General features: G+C 42.9%; 1 protein-coding gene across 5 annotated transcripts in view; it reads right to left on the bottom strand.

Moving 5' to 3' along the window:
• Positions 1–20,314, bottom strand: part of LOC134357221 (versican core protein-like) — a 207,601-nt gene that overhangs the window by 2,900 nt on the left and 184,387 nt on the right. For all 5 annotated transcript variants that reach the window (XM_063068523.1, XM_063068525.1, XM_063068526.1 and 2 more), the window contains exons 14-15: positions 8,471–8,615; positions 376–558 (exon numbers count right to left, since the gene is read on the bottom strand). In XM_063068523.1, coding sequence (XP_062924593.1) covers positions 376–558; positions 8,471–8,615 — 328 coding nt within the window. The remainder of the gene's footprint in view (positions 1–375; positions 559–8,470; positions 8,616–20,314) is intronic.

The raw sequence follows: 20,314 nt of genomic DNA on the forward strand, positions 1-20,314 counted from the left end.
GTTCTGGGCAATTGGTCAGATAACTTGATCCATTCAATGGCAAATGCTAGAAAGTCTTAAATGTACCTAAGCTACCTTGGAAGGAACTTTAGCCTCAAAAAATCTACTGATGATCCCCTTTTTAAGGACGGTCAGGGATGGGCATTAAATTACCTTGCCCTCTCCCCTTGAATAAGTAATAAGATTAATGGTGGATCAATACACCACAGGAATTTCATAATACATGTAAATATATATGGTGAATAAAGTTGATCCTTCAGAAATATTTTTTAAAACATTTTATGTACAGTTTAGAGGATGTCTTTTTGTTCCCCCCACCCACCCACCCACCCACCCATATGCCAACTAATATCAGAAGATATTGGCCAAACTTACGTGTTAAACAGGCAACCTTTGGCTTATCCCAGTATCCATTGGTCCGACACTTAATGATTGGAAAATGCCGCTGGATAAAGCCACGGCTGCAGTGGTATCGGACCATGGAGTTTATTTCATATCGAGGCTTCAACTTCCCAAATGTTCTAGCATTTTTCACCACTGGTGGTTGGCCACAAGCAACTGAACAAAAAAGAATATGTTTGCATGTTAACATTGACGATGAATTCATGTGGTAAATACATAAAATACTCCTCATTCGCAGTGTGCACAGTAATGTTGGTCTCCTTCAAGGATGAAAATAAAAATGGTTATATATTCTTCTAAATCATGTTCTGCCCAGTCCTGGGGTGAGGTAATTAGATAGCACTGAAAGCTTAAAAATCACTCATCTACTGCTGGTGGCTATACTTACCACTTCAAAATGAAAGGCAAACCAATATTAAATGTAATTCTCCCTTTTTTCCATTCCCCATTCTAGCTACCCTCTATTCCTTCTCTTGCTCATCACCTGATCAACACCTCCCTCTGGTGACCCTCCTCCTGCCCTTTCTCCCATGGTTCACTGTCCTCCTATCAGATTTTTCCTTCTTCAGCCCTTTACTGCTTCCACCAATCATATCCCAGTTTATCACTTCATTCCCCCCTCAGGACAACCCACCTTACCCCTCACCTGCCACTTTGTACTACTTTCCCTCCCCCACCTGATTCTGGCTTCTGTCCCCTTCCTTTTCAGTTCTGATGAAGGGTCTTGGCCTTAAACGTTGACTGTTCATTCTTCTCCATAGATGCTACCTCACGTATTTAGTTCTTCCAGTATTTTGTGGGTACTGCTCTGGATTTCTAGCATCTGCAAAATCTCTTGTTTTTATAGACATAAATAATGTTCCCACAAAGGAGGATGGGTCGGTGCTGAAGCCACACAGTTCAAAGGAATAACTTAATAACTACACTCCTCATATAATACAGCTTTCAAAGTTTTTACCATTCATTTTAGTTCTCATTGTTTGTTCGTTATGTGCCATGTTGTATGACGTGGACGATCATGGTCTTTCCATCACCATGATCGTTCTTGGCAAGCAACATCCAAGTTGTGAATGCAGCAGGCCAGGCAGCATCTCTAGGAAGAGGTACAGTCGACGTTTCAGGCTGAGACCCTTTGTCAGGACTAACTGAAGGAAGAGTTAGTAAGAGATTTGAAAGTTGGAGGGGGAGGGGGAGATCCAAAATGATAGGAGAAGACAGCAGGGGGAGAGATGGAGCCAAGAGCTGGACAGGTGATTGGCAAAGGGGATATGAGAGGGTCATGGGACAGGAGGTCCGGGGAGAAAGACAAGTGGGGGGGGAACCAGAGGATGGGCAAGGGGTATAGTCGGAGGAACAGAGGGAGAAAAAGGAGAGTGAGAGAAAGAATGTGTGTATAAAAATAAATAACGGTTGGGGTACGAGGGGGAGGTGGGGCATTAGCGGAAGTTAGAGAAGTCGACGTTCATGCCATCATGCGATGTTCATGCGATGATCATGAACATCGACTTTTCTAACTTCCGCTAATGCCCCACCTCCCCCTCGTACCCCATCCGTTATTTATTTTTATACTCACATTCTTTCTCTCACTCTCCTTATTCTCCCTCTGTCCCTCTGACTATACCCCTTGCCCATCCTCTGGTTCCCCGCCCCCCTTGTCTTTCTCCCCACTTGTCTTTCTCCCCGGACCTCCTGTCCCATGATCCTCTCATATCCCCTTTGCCAATCACCTGTCCAGCTCTTGGCTCCATCCCTCCCCCTGCTGTCTTCTCCTATCATTTTGGATCTCCCCCTCCCCCTCCAACTTTCAAATCTCTTACTAACTCTTCCTTCAGTTAGTCCTGACAAAGGGTCTCGGCCTGAAACGTTGACTGTACCTCTTCCTAGAGATGCTACCTGGCCTGCTGCGTTCACCAGCAACCTTGATGTGTGTTGCTTGAATTTCCAGCTTCTGCAGAATTCCTGTTGTTTTCGTTCTTGGCAAGTTTTTTTTTTTAACAGAAGTAGTTTGCCATTGCCTTCATCTGGGCAGTGTCTTTACAAGGCAGGTGACCCCAGTCATTATCAAAACTCTTCAAAGATTGTCTACCCAGCATCGGTGGTCACATAACCAGGACTTGTAATATGCACCGGTTGCTCATACGACCACCCACCACCTGCTCCCATGACATCACGTGACCCCTATCAGAGAGCTAAGCAAATGCCACACCTTGTCCAAGGGTGACCCGCAGGACAGCAGAAGGAGGGAGCGCCTTGCTCCTCTATTAGTAGAGACATCTCTCCACCAGACACCATTCATTGAGAGGTTGCCTTTATGAGTAGTGCTCTCTGGAAAATAATTTTCCATATCCCCAAAAGTTTAGTCCACAGTGCTCACCTTAGCTTGCATTGTTAAACTCATATGGAGAAACATTTTTTATATTTAGTGGGAGAATAAGTCAAAAACATAACATAAATCTAAACGTCGACTGTACCTCTTCCTAGAGATGCTGCCTGGCCTGCTGCGTTCATCAGCAACTTTTATGTGTGTTACATAAATGTAATAGTCTTTTCAACTTAATAGGTGGTTATATTTTTGATTTTGTCTCTCACCTTCCTCTTTTCTAATACTCCAGAAAAGTATGAGTGAAGAGTTGCATACAACAAGCAACACTACGGTACAGTACCGGCCCTTCAGCACACAATGTTGTGCTGAACTTTTAACCTACACTAAGGTCAATTTAACCCTTCCCTCCCACATAACCCTTCATTTTTCTTCATTCCATGTACCTTCTTCAGAGTTCCTTAAATGTCCCTAATGTATCTGCCTCTATCACCATCGCTGACAGAACATTCCGAGCACTCACCACTCTCTCTGCTCTGTGTCATCCCCTCTGGACTTTCCTCACGCACACACTCTACCATGGCACCCGAATGGATTTTGTGGATGGAAGCACAGAGTTGGAATTTCCAATGATGGTAGAGGTCTGAGGGGCAGAATGGCCTACTCTTGGCCCAAGTTTCTATGTTTGTCATGTTATTTGTTCGACTAAATAAAGAGATGACAACTATCTGAATTGGAGAAATGCTTCCAATAATGGCGGAGTTGAGGACAAAAGGGCAACCTCAGAATATAAGATGGTTCTTTTAGAACAGAGATGAGTAATTTCTTTAGCTAGACAGTGGTGAATCTGTGGAATTCACTGGCACCAACGGCTCTGAAGGTCAAGTCCTTGGGCATATTTAAAGAGGCGGTTGATAGATTCTTATACAGCGGATGCAATCTCATTGGATCCTTACGTTGTCTTGGATCACCTGAACAATACTAATATTTATGACAGGATTCTGTGTATTGACTACAGCTTAGCGTTTAACACAATCATTCCTACAGTTCTGATTGAAAGGCTTCAAAATCTGGGACTCTGTACCCCCCTCTGCACCTGGATCCTTGACTTCCTCACCAGAAGATCAAAGTCAGTGCAGATCGAAAACAACATCTTCACCTCACTGACAATCAACACTGGTGCACCTCAAATATATGTGCTTAGCCCACTACTGTACTCTCTCTACCCACATGACTGTGTGGTGAGGCACAGCCTAAATGCCATCTATAAATTTGCTGATGACACAGCAATTTTTGGCAGAATTTCAGATGCTGACAAGAAGGCATAAAGGGTCAGAAGGATACAGGTGGATCAGCTAGTTGTGTGGTGTCTAAGCAACAACCTTGCACTCAACATCAGTAAGATCAAAGAACTGACTGTGGACTTCAGCAAGGGTAAGACAAAGGAACACACACCAGTTCTCATCGAGGGATCAGTAGTAGAAAGGGAGAGTAATTTCAAGTTCCTGGCTGTCAACATCTCTGAGGATCTATCCTGGGCCCAACATATCGATATAATTCCAAAGAAAGCTCGACAGCAGCTCTATTTCATTTTGAATTTGAGGAGATTTGGTATGTTACCAAACACTCGCAAATTTCTGTGGGTGTACTGTGGAGAGCTACATCACTGTCTGGTATGAGTGGGGGGGGGTGCGGAAACTACTGCACAGGATCGAAATAAACTGCACAAAGTTGTAAACTCAGCTCCATCATGGGTACTAGCTTCCACAGCATCCAGGACATCTTCAAGGAGCAATGACTCTAAAAGGTGACATTATTCATTAATTAACCCCAGCACCCAGCACATACCCTCTTCTCATTGCTACCATCAGGAAGGAGGTACAGGAGCCCAGTGATGTTGTGGGGATGGAACTGGGCTCTCTCACGGTGGTGTCTGAGTTTGCTGCCATCTTGGTCAATGTCTCCCATCCACTACATAATGTACTGGGTGGGCACAGGAGTACATTCAGCCAGAGACTCATTCCACCGAGATGCAGCACAGAGCGTCATAGGAAGTCATTCCTGCCTGTGGCCATCAAACTTTACAACCCCTCCCTTGGAGGGTCAGACATCCTGAGCCAATAGGCTGGTCCTGGACTTATTTCATAATTTACTGGCATAATTTACATATTACTATTTAACTATTTATGGTTCTATTACTATTTATGGTGCAACTGTAATGAAAATCAATTTCCCCTGGGATCAATAAAGTATGACTATGACTAACAGCACACACTCAGTGATTCAGGAACAGCTTCCTCCCTCTCCCAATGAATAGATATTGAACCCATGAACACTACCTCACGACATTTTTTCTGGTTTTTTGCACGACTTAACTTTTTTAAATGTATGTATTTACTTACTGCAACTCAGTTTTTGTCATTATGTATTGCAACATACAGCTGCTGCAAAACAACACATCTCACAGCATATGCCAGTGATATTAATCTGAATCTGATTGATTAGTAAGGTTACAGGAAGAAGGCAGTAGAATGGGGTTCAGAGAGATAAACAATCCCTCTGATAGAATGGTGGAGCAGACTTGACAGGCCAAATGGTTTAATTCTTCTCTTCTGTCTTAGTTGTCCCCTCTTTGTATAGACAATATCTAAATCTGTTCTTACTCAAGTTATAAAAAAAATTAACAATTTAACCATTAAAGCCAAAGCAAAGTTTTCAATACTGCTCGTGGGCTAACTTTGAAATCATTGAGACATGAGACAGAATCAACAACAGAAGAGATCACAAAGGAAATTTTACATCCTCACAACTTTTTCTTAGACAGTCCCTGGGCTCAAGTATAACTGGTTTTCACTTTGGCTTCAGGGGAGACTTCTACTCTAGATGGGATGGTAGAACAAGGGGCTAGATAGTTTGTGAGATTGCACACTCCTTCCACTGTTCGTGCTCAGCCTCTGTGCATTCTCTGAGCACCGACTTGACATCTTCGATCTCATTCTGAACGTTTCTCTTCGAGATCCACATCAGAATCAGGTTTATTGTCTCTGACCTAAGTCGTGAAAGTTGTTGTATTGCGCCAGCAGGCCAGAGCAAAAAGGGCAAAAATAATGAGCAGTGTTCATTGGTTCACTTCGACCTTAAGGTCACATGAGCCTGGAATGGCCAGACCTTAAGACATGGGTGCAGAATCAGGCTATCCAGCTCATCAAATCTGCTCTGTCGTTTCATCATGGCTGATCCATTTCCCCCTCAATCCCATTCCCCTATCTTCACCCCATAACCTTTCACACTGTGACCAATCGAGAACCTATCAACTTCTGCCTTAAATGCTCTAGTGACCTGAACCTACAGCTGCCTGTGGCAATGAACCTCACAGATTCTAACTAAAGTAATTCCTCCTCATCTCTGCTCTAATTGGACATCCCTCTATTTTGAGGCTAGGTCCTCTGGTATTAGCCTCCCCTACCAAAGGAAACATCCTCTTCATCTCCATTGTATCTAAGATTATCCCTCTGAATCCCATTCTTCTGCCTTCTCCCCATAATCTTTGACACACTTATCAATCAGAATCAGATAGGTTTCAATGAGATCCCCCCCACCATTTTTCTATATTCCAGTAAGTACAGGCCCAGAGTGGTCAAATGCTCCTTTCATTAACCCTTTCATTCTTGGAATAATTTTCATCAACCTCTTCTAGACCCTCTATAATGCGAACTCATCTTTTCTTAAAAGGGGCCCCAAAATTGCTCATAATACTCAAAATTCAGTATGACCAATGCCTTATAGAGCCTCAGACACTGGAGAAAGATGTGGCACTCAGTCAAGAAAGCTCTAAGATGGGTACTCAACCAGGGGTCCACGGACTCCTTGCTTAATGGTGTTGGTCCATGGCATTAAAAAAAAGGTTGGGAACCCCTGCTCTGAGAAAATCCTTGACCTTTTTGCCTCTTCTCCTGATACCCTTCCCTCAAAAAGCTGGCATAAACGCTTGGCAAATATTAAGAAACGAAAGACTAGCACTGAAGACTAGACTAGTAATAAAGAGGCCAAAATAATTGAAAATACAAAGAAAGAAAGAATCCAAAAGCAACACTTCTTTTTTTGTATTTGTTCATTCCAGTGCCAACAGCACTGGATCATTTGTAACACTTCCTGGCAAGCAACTAACTTGAAACTGCCTACCTATAATCAACATGTGTAGAACAGACACACAGATGCATTTCGTAATGTATCCAGGGCTATAAAGTGCACAGCACTAAACCATGATACCTAGACCATGACTTCACCAATAATTCAATAAGTAACACAAACAGATTCACAGTTCATTCATGGCACTCTTTTTATGTTTTCAGAAGGCCTTTGACAAGATGCTGCACATGAGGCTACTAGACAAGATAAGAGCCCATGGTATTACAGAAATGAAAGAGCATAGATAGAAGATTGGCTGACTTGCAGGAGGCAGAGTGGAAATAAAGTGAGGCCTTTTCTGGTGTCCGGTGGTTTTCCGCAGTAATCAGTGTTGGATCCACTTCTTTTCACATTATATGCCAATGATTTGGCTAACGGAATTAATGGCTTTGTTACCAAGTTGATAGATGATACAAAGAAAGGTGGAGAGGCAGGTGGTGTTCAAGAAGCAGTCTGCAGAAGGACTTAAGAGATTGGGAGAATGGGCAAAGAAGTGGAAAATGAAATATAGTGTTGGGAAGTGTATAGTCATGCTCTTTGGTAGAAAGAATAAAGCCATAGTCTTAGGGGTCCTTGTGTAGCATTCCTTAAAGGTTAACTGGCAGGTTGAGTCAGTGGTGAGGAAGGCAAAAGTAATGTTAGCATTCATTTCAAGGGGACTAGAATACAAAAGCAACGATGTAATGCTGAGTCTTTACAAGACATTGGCAGATCACACTTGGAGCATTGTGAGCAATTTTGAGACCCTCATCTAAGAATGGATGTGCTGGCATTGGAGATGAACATCACAAGAATGATCCAGAGGAATGACAGAGTTAACTTATAAGAAGCATTTAATGGCTCTAAGCCTGTACTTGCTGGAGTTTAGAAGGGTGGGGGGTGGAGGTATAATATTGAAAGGCTTAGATAGAGTGGACATGAAGAGGACGGTTTCTATAGTGGGGGAGTCTAGGACCAGAAGGCACAGCCTCAGAGTACAAGGATGTTGCTTCAGAACAGAGATGAGGAGGAATTTCTTTCATCAGAGAGCGGCGAATCTGTGGAATTCTTTACCACAGACAGCTGTGGAGGCAGAGTCATTGGGTATATTTAAAGCAGAGGTTGACAGGTTGTTGATTAGTAAGAGTGTCAAAGGTTATGGGGAGAGGGTAAGAAAGTGATTCACCCTATGGAAAAGGCTGCAGAGAGTTTAAGAGTCAGTCAGCTCCATTATGGGCATCTTCCAAAAGGTGCTACCTCAAGAAGAAAGCTCCATCAATAAGAAAATTCAATCATCCAGGACATGCCCTGTTCTCATCACTACCATCAGGGAGAAGGTACAAGAGAGACACACCCTCAACATTTTAGCAACAGCTTTTATACCCTCAACCATCAGATTACTGATTTGTCCATGAACCCTACCTCATTATGTTGCTCTCTTATCACACTATTTCTTATTGTAACCTCTAATAATCGTTTTATGTATTGCTCTGTACTGCAGCCAAATGTCACGACTTATGTCAGTGATAATGAACCTGATTCTGAACGCGTCACACTGTGGACCATAAACGGGAAACTCACCTGTGCCTTTTTTGCACGTGTAGGTAAGGTGGTAATTGCACGGAACATCATTCCACTGTCCGTCCTCATGCCAGATCATAACCACGCAGTCTTCACCTGAAGAGAAGAAACTATCGGGCTGGTGAGGCCGCCAGTTTTCATATTGCTGTGCGAGAAATCAAATGACAAGTTACACTAAATTTGCATAGGCTGTCTATTTTAAAAAAAACCATGCTACTGAATCTAATGCAGCCATGACAAGATCTAAAATTGGATAATTATATTCTTAGTGAATTTTGATTGCTGTGAGGCTGATCCCAGCAGTTCATACATTTTAACTTTAATGTAATTGTATGCTAATTAGAACAAATTATTGCCCTAAATGGTGGAATGAGCTGGAATAGTAGGCGTGTTGGAAGATGACGTAATTTTAATGCAGAAAAAAATCCCTTAATTATTCTACAGGGTCTGATTGTCCTACAGATCTCTGCTGTAGATATTCAAAGTCCATCCACCTCGTTCACTCGTGCAATAAGGCTTTTGCACTCAGTGGACACTTTACAGCTGTACACCTCATTAATGCAAATACCCAATCAGCCAATCATGTGGCAGCAAAAGCATGCAGACATGGTCAAGAAGTTCAGTTGTTGTTCAGACCAAACATCAGAATGGAAAGAAATGTGACCTAAATGACTTTGACCATGGAATGATTGTTGGTGCCAGATGGGGTGGTTTGAGTATCTCAGAAACCGCTGATCTCCTGGGACTTTCATTCATAACAGTCTCTAGAGTTTACTGAGAATGGTGTGAGAAACAGGTATCATCCAGTGTACAGCTGTTCTGTGGGCGAAACACCTTGTTAGTGGGACAGGTCAGAGGACAATTGTGTATTTAATACTTCCAGTTATATTTGAATAATCTTGTATAAATATTAGTTGAATATTCTTGCATTTTAATAATTTATTACGGGTTTAAGTACAAATACGTGAACTGCAAATGTCATCACGCTACCACGTAATAAGCAGGTGCCTCGCTTAGTCATAGTCATACTTTACTGATCCCGGGGGAAATTGGTTTTCGTTACAGTTGCACCATAAATAATAGTAATAGAACCACAAATAGTTAAATAGTAATATGTAAATTATGCCAGTAAATTATGAAATAAGTCCAGGACCAGCCTATTGGCTCAGGGTGTCTGACTCTCCAAGGGAGGAGTTGTAAAGTTTGATGGCCACAGGCAGGAATGACTTCCTATGTCGCTCTGTGTTGCATCTCGGTGGAATGAGTCTCTGGCTGAATGTACTCCTGTGCCCACCCAGTAGATTATGTAGTGGATGGGAGACATTGTCCAAGATGGCATGCAACTTGGACAGCATCCTCTTTTCAGACACCACCGTCAGAGAGTCCAGTTCCATCCCCACAACGTCACTGGCCTTACGAATGAGCTTGTTGATTCTGTTGATGTCTGCTACCCTCAGCCTGCTGCCCCAGCACACAACAGCAAACATGATAGCACTGGCCACCACAGACTTGTAGAACATCCTCAGCATCGTCCGGCAGATGTTAAAGGACCTCAGTCTCCTCAGGAAATAGAGACGGCTCTGTCCCTTCTTGTAGACAGTCTCAGTGTTCTTTAACCAGTCCAGTTTATTGTCAATTCGTATCCCCAGGTGTTTGTAATCCTCCACCATGTCCACACTGACCCCCTGGATGGAAACAGGGATCACCGGTACCTTAGCTCTCCTCAGGTCTACCACCAGCTCCTTAGTCTTTTTCACATTAACCTGCAGATAATTCTGCTCACACTATGTGACAAAGTTTCCTACCGTAGCCCTGTACTCAGCCTCATCTCCCTTGCTGATGCATCCAACTGTGGCAGAGTCATCAGAAAACTTCTGAAGATGACAAGACTCTGTGCAGTAGTTGAAGTCCGAGGTGTAAATGGTGAAGAGAAAGGGAGACAAGACAGTCCCCTGTGGAGCCCCAGTGCTGCTGATCACTCTGTCGGACACACAGTGTTGCAAGCACATGTACTGTGGTCTGCCAGTCAGGTAATCAAGAATCTATGACACCAGGGAAGCATCCACCTGCATCGCTGTCAGCTTCTCCCCCAGCAGAGCAGGGCAGATGGTTAAAAGTAAGCTTAAAGTTAAACCTGCATACCCGGACTCTTGTGTCTTCCTTGAATTAGTTTAAAGTTACAAAACATAACAGCAGTGGTCGGACTAGTTCAAGCTGACAGGAAGACAACAGTAACTCAATTATCTGTGCATTTCAACAGAAGAGCATCTTGAAGTAGATGGGCTACTACAGCCATAAGATCATGGACAGTCACTCAGTGACAAATTTATTAGGTACAGGAGGTACTTAATAAAGTGGCCACTGAGTTTATATTTCACTAGCCAAGAGGTTGGGGCTACAGGATTTCTCCTCCATGCCTAAAGTCCCATACTTTAGCACATTACAGTAAGAACTTAACACCTAACGAATAGTTGTGGTACATGTGGTAATCGGCTAAGTGATCACACGTTTTAGGAATGCTTCTCTTCATCTGAGTGTAATGGATATGTGCCATAGTAAAGAGCTAGTTTCACTATTTCTAAATGCACAAACATTTGAAATAACGCATGAGAAAATCATTTTACCAAACGAAAGATGACTTGAAAATTAAATTTCATGTTCACATTTTTAAATAATACTGATTTCATTTTTTTAAGATCTTGATTGATAGTGTCAGTTTTCACCTTCATCAGAGAAAAGAATGGACAATGATCATATGTTCCAAAGGGAACAATTTACAAATGAATATTTTGGCCTGAATTCTACCTGCCTTGCTTGCATTGGCAGTGCTTTACTGTTTCACTTGATCGCATAAAATATCTTTCTGTACTGTCAAATAAATATCCTTAATCTGACATAAATTAGTAAATCAGTACTCATTTTTAAAATGCTCCAAATGTTGAGGCTTAGAAATTGTAGTATTATATATTTTGGGAAAATGTACAGTATTTTGTAATTAATACTGATAATCCAAAAAAATAGAGGGGAGTCCATTAGAATCAGGAGTTGACCTCCAAGGACCTAAGCAAAACAATCCATGGGGACCAGCAAAGGGCAAAATTATTGCTCTGATTTAATCTATATTCAAGCTTCCGTGGGTTTATGATAACAAAATAAGATAGGTACATTCATTACAACAGAAAATGTAAGAAATTGTCAGGTCACCCAGCAAAAACATCCCGCAGATGTTGTATATCCAAAGCAACACACACAAAATTCAAGAGGAACTCATCAGGTCAGGCAGCATCTGCGGAAATGAATAAACAGTTGACATTTTGGGCCATAAAACGAAGGGGGAGGATGCCAGAATGATATGGTGTGGGGAGGAGAAAGAGGACAAGCTAAAGGACAATTTAGAGGACAATCGTCTGTGATAGGTGAAGCTATGTGGGTGGGGGAAGGGGAGATGAAGTAAGAAGCTGGGAGGTGACAGGTGGAAAAGGTAAAAATATGGGAGAAGGAATCTAATAGGAGAGGAGAGTGGACCAGGGGAGAAAGGAAAGGTGGAGAGGCAAGAGTGGGAGGTGATAGGTGGGTGAGAAGAGGTAAGAGGCCAGAATGGGGAAATGGAAGGGGGAGGGAAATATACTGGAAGATGGAGAAATCAATGGTCAAGCCATCAGGTTTGGAGGCTGCTTAAACAGAATACGAGGTGTTGCTCCTCCAACCTGAGATTGGCTTCATCGTGGCAGAAGAGGAGGCCTTGGACCGACATGTTGGATTGGGAATGAGGATAGGAATTGGAAATGGTTGGCCACTGGGAAATCCTACTTTTTATGGATGGAGTGGAGGTGCTCGACAAAGCGGTCCCCCGATCTACATTGGGTCTCCCAAACCGCATTGGGAGCACCAGATAGAGTAGACAGCCCCACCAGTTTCTCTTTCTAACTTGTCCTTCTTCCCCTCCCTCCAACTTTTAATTCTGGCATCTTCCCCCTTCCTTTCCAGTCCTGATGTAGGGCCTTGGCCCAAAACTTCAACTGTTTATCAATGTCCATAGATGCTGAAAAGAAGTGAAAATTATGTCCACCATTTCAATCTCTGCTTTTCTTATTCATCTATGAATTTCAAATCACCACTGTGGCATAATGGTTAGTGTAATGCTTTTACAGCTCAGGGTGTTGTAGTTTGGAGTTCAATTCCAATGCTGGCTAAGATGTTTGTATGTCCTTCTTGTTGGCACACAAGTTTTGCCTGATGCTCCGGCTTCTTCCCACAGTCCAAAGACGTACCAGTTAGTACAGTAATTGACCATTGCTCTTTTGGGCTGGTATTGCCTGTTCCGCGTTGTATATCTAAGTATATAGATACACAGTGAGATATATATCTCTGAGAGGGAAATGGATCAGCCATGATGAAATGGTGGAAGACTCGATGGGCCAAATGGTTTAATTGTGCTCCTGTATTTTATGCTTTTATGGTCTTATAAATAAAATAAAACTCATAAATAAAGTAAAACTCAATGACAAATAGTGCTGATTTTCAGTCAGCTGTGATGATCTTTAAGCTATTTAAAGGTGCAATACTCTGAGAGTATTTGTTACCATTAAGCACATTTGCCTTGAGTGATACCACGAGGAAGCAGCATCCATCATCAAGGACCCCCACCATTCAGGCTATGCTTTCTTCTCACTACCACCACCAAATAGGATGTACAGGAGCCCTAGGGTCCCACATCAGCAGGTTCAGGAACAGTTATTACCCTTCAACCATCAGGCTTCTGAACCAGTGTGGATAACATCACTCACCCCGACATTGAACTGATTCCACAACCTCCAGACTCACTTTCAATGACTCAGTAACTCGTGTTCTCAATATGTATGTATGCATTTATCTGTGAGTCTGTTGGAATCATTAACTGTGTTTGGTGCTCCTGGTGTGGCCTCCTGTATATCGGTGAGACCTGACATAGATTGGAAGACTGCTTTGCCAAGCATTTATGCTCCTCCGCCAGAAATAGCGGTATCTCCCAGTGGCCACCCATTTTAATTCCACTTCCCATTCCCTTATGTCCATCCACGGCCTCCTCCACTGTTATGATAAGGCCACACTTTGGTTGGAGGAACAACACCTTGTATTCCATTTGGGTAGCCTCCAACCTGATGGCATGAACATCGATTTCCTAAACTTCCAGTTATGCCCCCCTTTACCATTTCCCATCCCCTTTTCCTTCTCATCTTATCTCTTTGCCTGCCCATTGTCTTCCTCTGGTGCTCCACCCCCTCCTCTTTTCTCTTCCTTCCATGGCCTTCTGTCTCTTTCACTAATCAACTTCCCAGCTCTTTGCTTCATCCCTCCCTCTCCAAGTTTCACCTATTGCCTTGTGTTTCTCTCTCCCCTCTCTCCACCTTTCAAAATTACTCCTCAGCTTTCCTTCTCCAGTCCTGCTGAAGGGTTTCGGCCCAAAACATCAATTGTACTCTTTTCCATAGGTGCGGAGTTCCTCCAGTATTTTGTGAGTGTTGCTTGGATTTCCAGCATCTTCAGATTTTCTCTTGTTTTTACTTTCTTTTAAATTTGTTGTGAGCACAAGAAGTATTACTTATTGTGTGTCAATCCAACTTTAAAATGAGGACAATGTTTCTGAGAACATTGAGATTTTTTGACATGGTATTTCAAATGCGGGTTTTGAAATGGTTTTGGCAATGCTGCTTTGTGCGGCTATTATGAGACTGTTTCAAGTGCCAAGACATTGAATCAGACCTTAATGCCTTGTCTAAATCGGGCCAAATCTGATAAATAAATTTATTAAGATGGCTGTTCCCACCAAGTTTCTTAAATTTAGCAATATTATACTGTCTGAATCATTCACATAGATAAAAGTTTGGTTTCTTGACTTAGCAACTTTCCTTCACAGATTTGTAGATTTTTATGTGCACTGTTGCGCAGTACAATGCTCTAATTAACAAATCTACTGTAATTCTAGCAGATTTCCTCATGATACTTAGCTAATGAAGTGAATTATTAAGTAGATAGTTTTCTTTGCCTCTGCTGAGACTTGTTATCAGACCAGACTAGCTATCGCCTCTACTCAAATGTGGTGAATCTTTATCACCAGTTGTCAGCAATATTAGGGGCAGTGGTTGCTTCACTAAATCAGACATGGAGACCTTCTGAAAGGATTATGCTTACAGTAGGCAGCAATGAAAACTGTGCACAGACAGGAAAACGGTGGCCTATTGAATTGGCTTATTATTGTCACATGCACCCAAGTATAGTGAAAAGCTGGTCTTGCAAAAGGTTCACAAAGATCAATCCATTGGAGTCAGCATCAACATTAATAGCCACGTCATATGACATGGACTATCATGGTCATGACCATGATTTTTCCTGGCAAATGTTTCCACTGGAGTGGTTTGTCATTGCTTTCTTCTGGAAGGTGCCTTTACAAGATGGGTGACCCCAGCCATGGTCAGAGATTGTCTGCCTGTCATCAGTGGTTGCATAGCAAGGATTTCTGATATGCACCAGCTGCTCAAAAGACCATCCACTATCTGCCCCCATGGCTTCTCGTGACCCTGATTGGGGGGGCAAAGCATGTGCTACACCTTGCCCAAGGGTGACCTGCAGGCTAGTGGACGGAAGGAGTGCCTTACACCTCCTTTGGTAGAGATGTATCTCCACCCCGCCAACCAACCATGGATGTTCAACAAGGTAAAGCAATGCAGAATAAAGTGGAACAGGATTGGGAAAGTGCAGTGCAGATAGACAACAAGGTGCAAGGTCATAACAATGTAGATTGCAAGGGCAAGAGTCTATCTTAATCACTGTTCATTCATCTTGTATCAGTGGGATTGAAGCTGTCTTTGACCCTGGTGGTACATGCTTTCAGGGTTTTGTATCCTCTACCTGATAGAAGAGTGGAGAAGAGAGGATGTCCAGGGGGCTTGGGTTCTTTGACTATGCTGGCTGTTTTACTGAGGCAAGGAAAAAAGTAGATGAGAGATTATTATAGACCTATAACAATTATCTTTCACTTGCTACTGCAAAATCCATTTTCCAGAGCAAATAATTACATGAAATCACTGACAGACTTGTAGGTGTGATGAGTGTATTTGTTCTACATTTTAGTGCAGAACTATACAACGGCACTTTCTATGCAACTCTTTACACCACTGGCTGTAAGATCAGGGGTTCAATACCTGCCGTTGTCTGTAAGCAGCCTATACATTCTTCCCGTGACTGGGCGGGTTTCCCTCGCGTGCTCCAGTTCCCTTTCAAATTCCAAAGGACATGCAGGATAAGGTTAGTGTGTTATGGGCATGCTATATCAGAACCAGAAGTGTGACAACAGTTGCCAGCCCAGTCCAGCATAAGGTCACATTTCACTGTATGTTTTAGAGCCATAGAGTCATTAGAAAAGTACAGCACAGAAACAGACCCTTTGGCCTTTCTAGTCCATGCTGAAATATTAAAATTGCCTACTCCCATCTACTTGCACCAGGACTATAGCCCTCCATATCCCTTGCACCCATGTACCTTTCCAAACTTATCTTAAATATTGAAATTGAGCTCACATGCACCAGTTGTGCCAGCAGCTTGTTCCACACACTCATGACCCTCCAAGTGAAGCAGTTCCCCCTCATGTTCCCCTTGAGCTTATGGGTCCCAGCTATGCCTGCCTATTTGTCAACTTCATGAAACACTCCATGTAGGTGACCAAAGCTGCACATAGTACTCCAAATTAGGCCTCATCATCTTGTACAACTTCAACATAACATCCTACCTCCTGTACTCAGTACTTTGATTTACGAAGGCCAAAGTGCCAAAAGCTTTCTTTACGACCGTATCTACCTGTGACGCAACTTTCAATGAATTATGGACCTGGGCCGCACTCCTCAGTACCTTACTGTTCACAGTGAAGGACCTTTTTGATGTACTGGTGAGAAATAAAACTAATCTAATCTTATCAAAATCAGAATTAACAGAAAGACTTGCTTTTTATTTTAACAGCCCCTTCCGGTCCAATGAGTTTGTGCCGCCCAATTACACTCTAACTACCCTTGAGAAGTCTGTGCAGTGCCTCCTTCATACATTGTGAAGATATTCCGGTGAGCTGCAGAGGTCAGCAGCGTGACTGGACTTTCAGGGTTTTAATTAGGTGTCGATGGCTGGCAATGTATATCCAAACCAGGACAGTGCACGACTTGAAGAGGTCAACTCCAGCTGACTTTGCTCTTAGCAGCAGCAGCTGCAGATTTGGGAGAATGTGACAAATGAAGTGGATCTTTAAGATCTTTAATCTTTAAAAGCTTTCGTACACAATGCGGAAATCCAAATGCAATGTGGAAATGCCTCCAAAACAGTAGAGCTCTTCTACTGCATTGAATTGATGCCAATTGCCATCTAGAGCAGAACATAGAACACTGAACATTACAGTATGGGCCTGATTATTAGCCCCATCACTGACATCTGAGGGTGAATAGGGTGGACAATAAGTGCCACCTTTATTAGTAGCACGCCCTTTCCACAGATCCTTCTCCATGGATTGTCACCTCGTCGTGGTGGAGAGGTTTGTGAGTTCCTCAGATCCCAAGAGTGATGCTTTCTGGAGCTTCGCTCTTGGTAGGGTCACCCATGGTGGTAAGGTCAAGAGGAAGGTTCCAGACAAAGAACAATCCAACCAAGACCTCAACAGTGGAGCTGGCGGACAAATTGCAACAACAGTGAAGGCGGAGGAAAGCCACAGCACTGAGAGGTCCCCAGTGGTCTTGCATTCCGCACTCCTTGATCCTGACATGTATCTGTCAAGCATCATGTGGTGGCTGCTTATGCATCAACCTCCTCGTGTTAAACTAAGTCTCCCACAGGCATTCTCCATTGTCCAAGTCGATGGACTAACCCCTTGGGAGAACATCATGCTTGCGACTCGAGTGACCACACTACTTATAGAATCACAAAAGAATGAAAAGAGACTCACTTCCTGTATTTTCCTTATTCCACTTATCAAAGTGGTTACATGAATTTTAAAACTTAACTTCTAATTTCAGATCTCAGAGCAAGAATTGGCAAGTAGCGTCTGCAACCACAATGTTTGTAGAGCTATCAAAACAGATCTGATTTCCTCAGGAGCATTGATATTTCCTATGATGATTCAGGCATTGAAATGAAGCCAGACTAAATAATTTGACAGGGTCAGTATGGGTCACATGCTCATATCTGTCCACTGTTAATACTCCAGTACAGTTAACTCATGCCTCTCAAAGTCGTGAAAGATGGAAACGGGAAAGGCCAATCCGCTGTACAGTGGATGCGGTGGATTGCAGAGGCATTGATGAACTCCAACCACACCGTTGAATTTGGACGAAGGAGCTGGGAGCTCATCAATGGCCTTTGATCCACTGAGAGCTAAGGGTCCAAGAAAAGACTTAGAACAGCTATAGGATTTGCATGTCATTAGGGGTGAGGAGGATAGGATAGTGGTACAAGTCAAAAGGTTGTAATTGTAATAATAACTAGGAATAATCAGGAACAACTGAAGGGATACTGAGCTTGACCAGTGAAGCGGGTTGAGCCATCAAGGGATTGGTTATGCTATTTTTTTTTTAATTTTATTTTTATTTGGATAAGGAATTCACAATTATCATGTACTTTTTTCACACATATAACCTTTTCCATTTTTTTATATGTATAAAACTACAATTATTTATACATTCTTAAGTACACATTGAGATGATATAAAAGGAAAAGACCCCAAAAAGGAAAGAAACTCCACCTTAACTGAGAGCCTATAGACCCACTCTCAGCATTTCAGGAACAGCTTCCCCATTTAATTTACTTTTACTTTTATTTATTTGGATAAAGTGTGGGGAAGGCCCTTCGAGCCACGATGCCCAACAATCCCCCAACTCGTCTTTACTGCTAACCAAGGGGCAGTTTGCAATGACCAATTAACTAATAACTAATTGACCTGACACCCCATACATCTTCAGATGGAGGGAGGAAACTGGAGCACCCAGAGGAAACCCACACGGCCGCGTGATGAACATAGAAGCTCCTCACAGGCAGCGGCGGGAATTGAACCTGAGTTGCCTGCACTGTAAAGTGTTGTGTTAACCACTACACTACCATGCTGCCCCACTATATACATTTCTTATTGTAACTTATAGTTTTTCTTATTATGTATTGCAATGTACTGCAGCCACAAAACGACAGATTTTCGACATGTGCCAGTGATGCTAAATTTTCTTCTGAAAGTTTCACTGTATCTTTCGGTGTACATGTGACAAATAAAGCTAATCTTTTAGTTTAAAAATTCACAGTGTGCTTACTGATTAAACATTGAAGACGGATTTAGATGGTAACAGACCTGAGCTTGACAGCATGGTGTTTGTCACTGAGGAAGGCTTGTCACTGCAGTGGGTCAAAATGAGAAGAGTCTTGTTTCATTAGCGCGCATCCCCCCTCTATGTTATCTCTCCTGCCAACACCTGTTCCTATTTGGGAGTGAACATTAATTAGGACCAATCTATTTAATTCTGAGGCACCAGGCGCAGTCTAATTGTGCACCTCTGTCCTTCGCAGTGAGTAATATTCACGAGGGAGGCCCTGTCAGTCGATGTTGCTCGCATCGCTGGCAGATGTCAACAGGACTGTTCCGCAAGGCTGTCAGTCAGCGCAGCTCACAGGTCCCTGTTGGAATGCATGAGCTCTCAGCTGGGCCACCAGATGTGCCCTGTGAATGTCATCGATCCATCAGGAAGGGAAAGCTCATGTCAGTAGCCTCCTTTGCTTAGGTAGACCTCTTGTAGGATAACTGCCTCCCTCATGAAACAACAGAGTATGGAAATACTATACTGCTTGCACTGTTTTGGGGCCGCCTTTTCATAGAACATAGAACAGTACAGCAAGATACAGGCCCTTCAGCCCCCAGTGCACTTGCAGGGACTCATAAATGTCCAGCTTTGTTCAAAAAAACACATTTAAGTCACATTTTAAACACACAACATTCTGCAGATGCTGTAAGTCCAAAACAGCACATACAAAATGTTGGAGAAATCTATACTTACCAATTGCCCGTTATGGCACTGGCATTTAGGGCAGCAATGAAAGTCCTCCACCTCTGTCTGTCCATACAGCCGCAGACAGACATAGAAGGGTTCTTCACTGTTGTTTCCGTAACAATTTGTTTTTGACCCGTCAGGATAGTTAACCCTGAGCTGGGCAGCATTTGTGGAAATGAATGAACAGTCAACATTTCAGGCCCAGACCCTTCTTCAGGGCTGGACTAGGTTGACTGCTTGTCTCCAGAGATGGAGACGGAGAGATCAAGAAAGAGGAGTGAGATACCAGAGATGGGCCAAGTGAATTTAAGGGTGGGGTGGAAGTTGGAGGTAAAGTTGAGGAAATTGATGAGCTCAGCATGGGTTAAAAAAGCAGCACCAATACAGTCATCAGTGTGTATAGAGGAAGAGTTAGAGAGCATTGCCGGGGAAGGCTTGGAACATGGACTCTTCTATGTAGCCAACGAGAGGGCACGCACAGCTGGGGACCATGTCTACTCCTTGAGTTAGGAGAAAGTGTGAGGAGCCAAAGGAAAATTACATTTAACATCTCATGTTGTATATGTCAATGTTGATGCCATCAGAAACAAAGGGAAATACAGTAGAACATAGATCATGGAACATTGTATAACTCTGTCAAGTCACCTCTCATCCTCTTTTGCTTCAAAGAGTAGTTGAAACATGCCTAAAATTAATAACTAGTTGCTTTCAAGGTTGGACTAGCCTTAAGGTGGTTACTCTCTTCTCTTGCTTTGCTATGACTGGTAGAGTTCTTAGAACAAGTGGGTGTGAAAGTCAATAG

Source organism: Mobula hypostoma, chromosome 16, assembly GCF_963921235.1.
Source record: "Mobula hypostoma chromosome 16, sMobHyp1.1, whole genome shotgun sequence".
NCBI lineage: Eukaryota > Metazoa > Chordata > Chondrichthyes > Myliobatiformes > Myliobatidae > Mobula > Mobula hypostoma.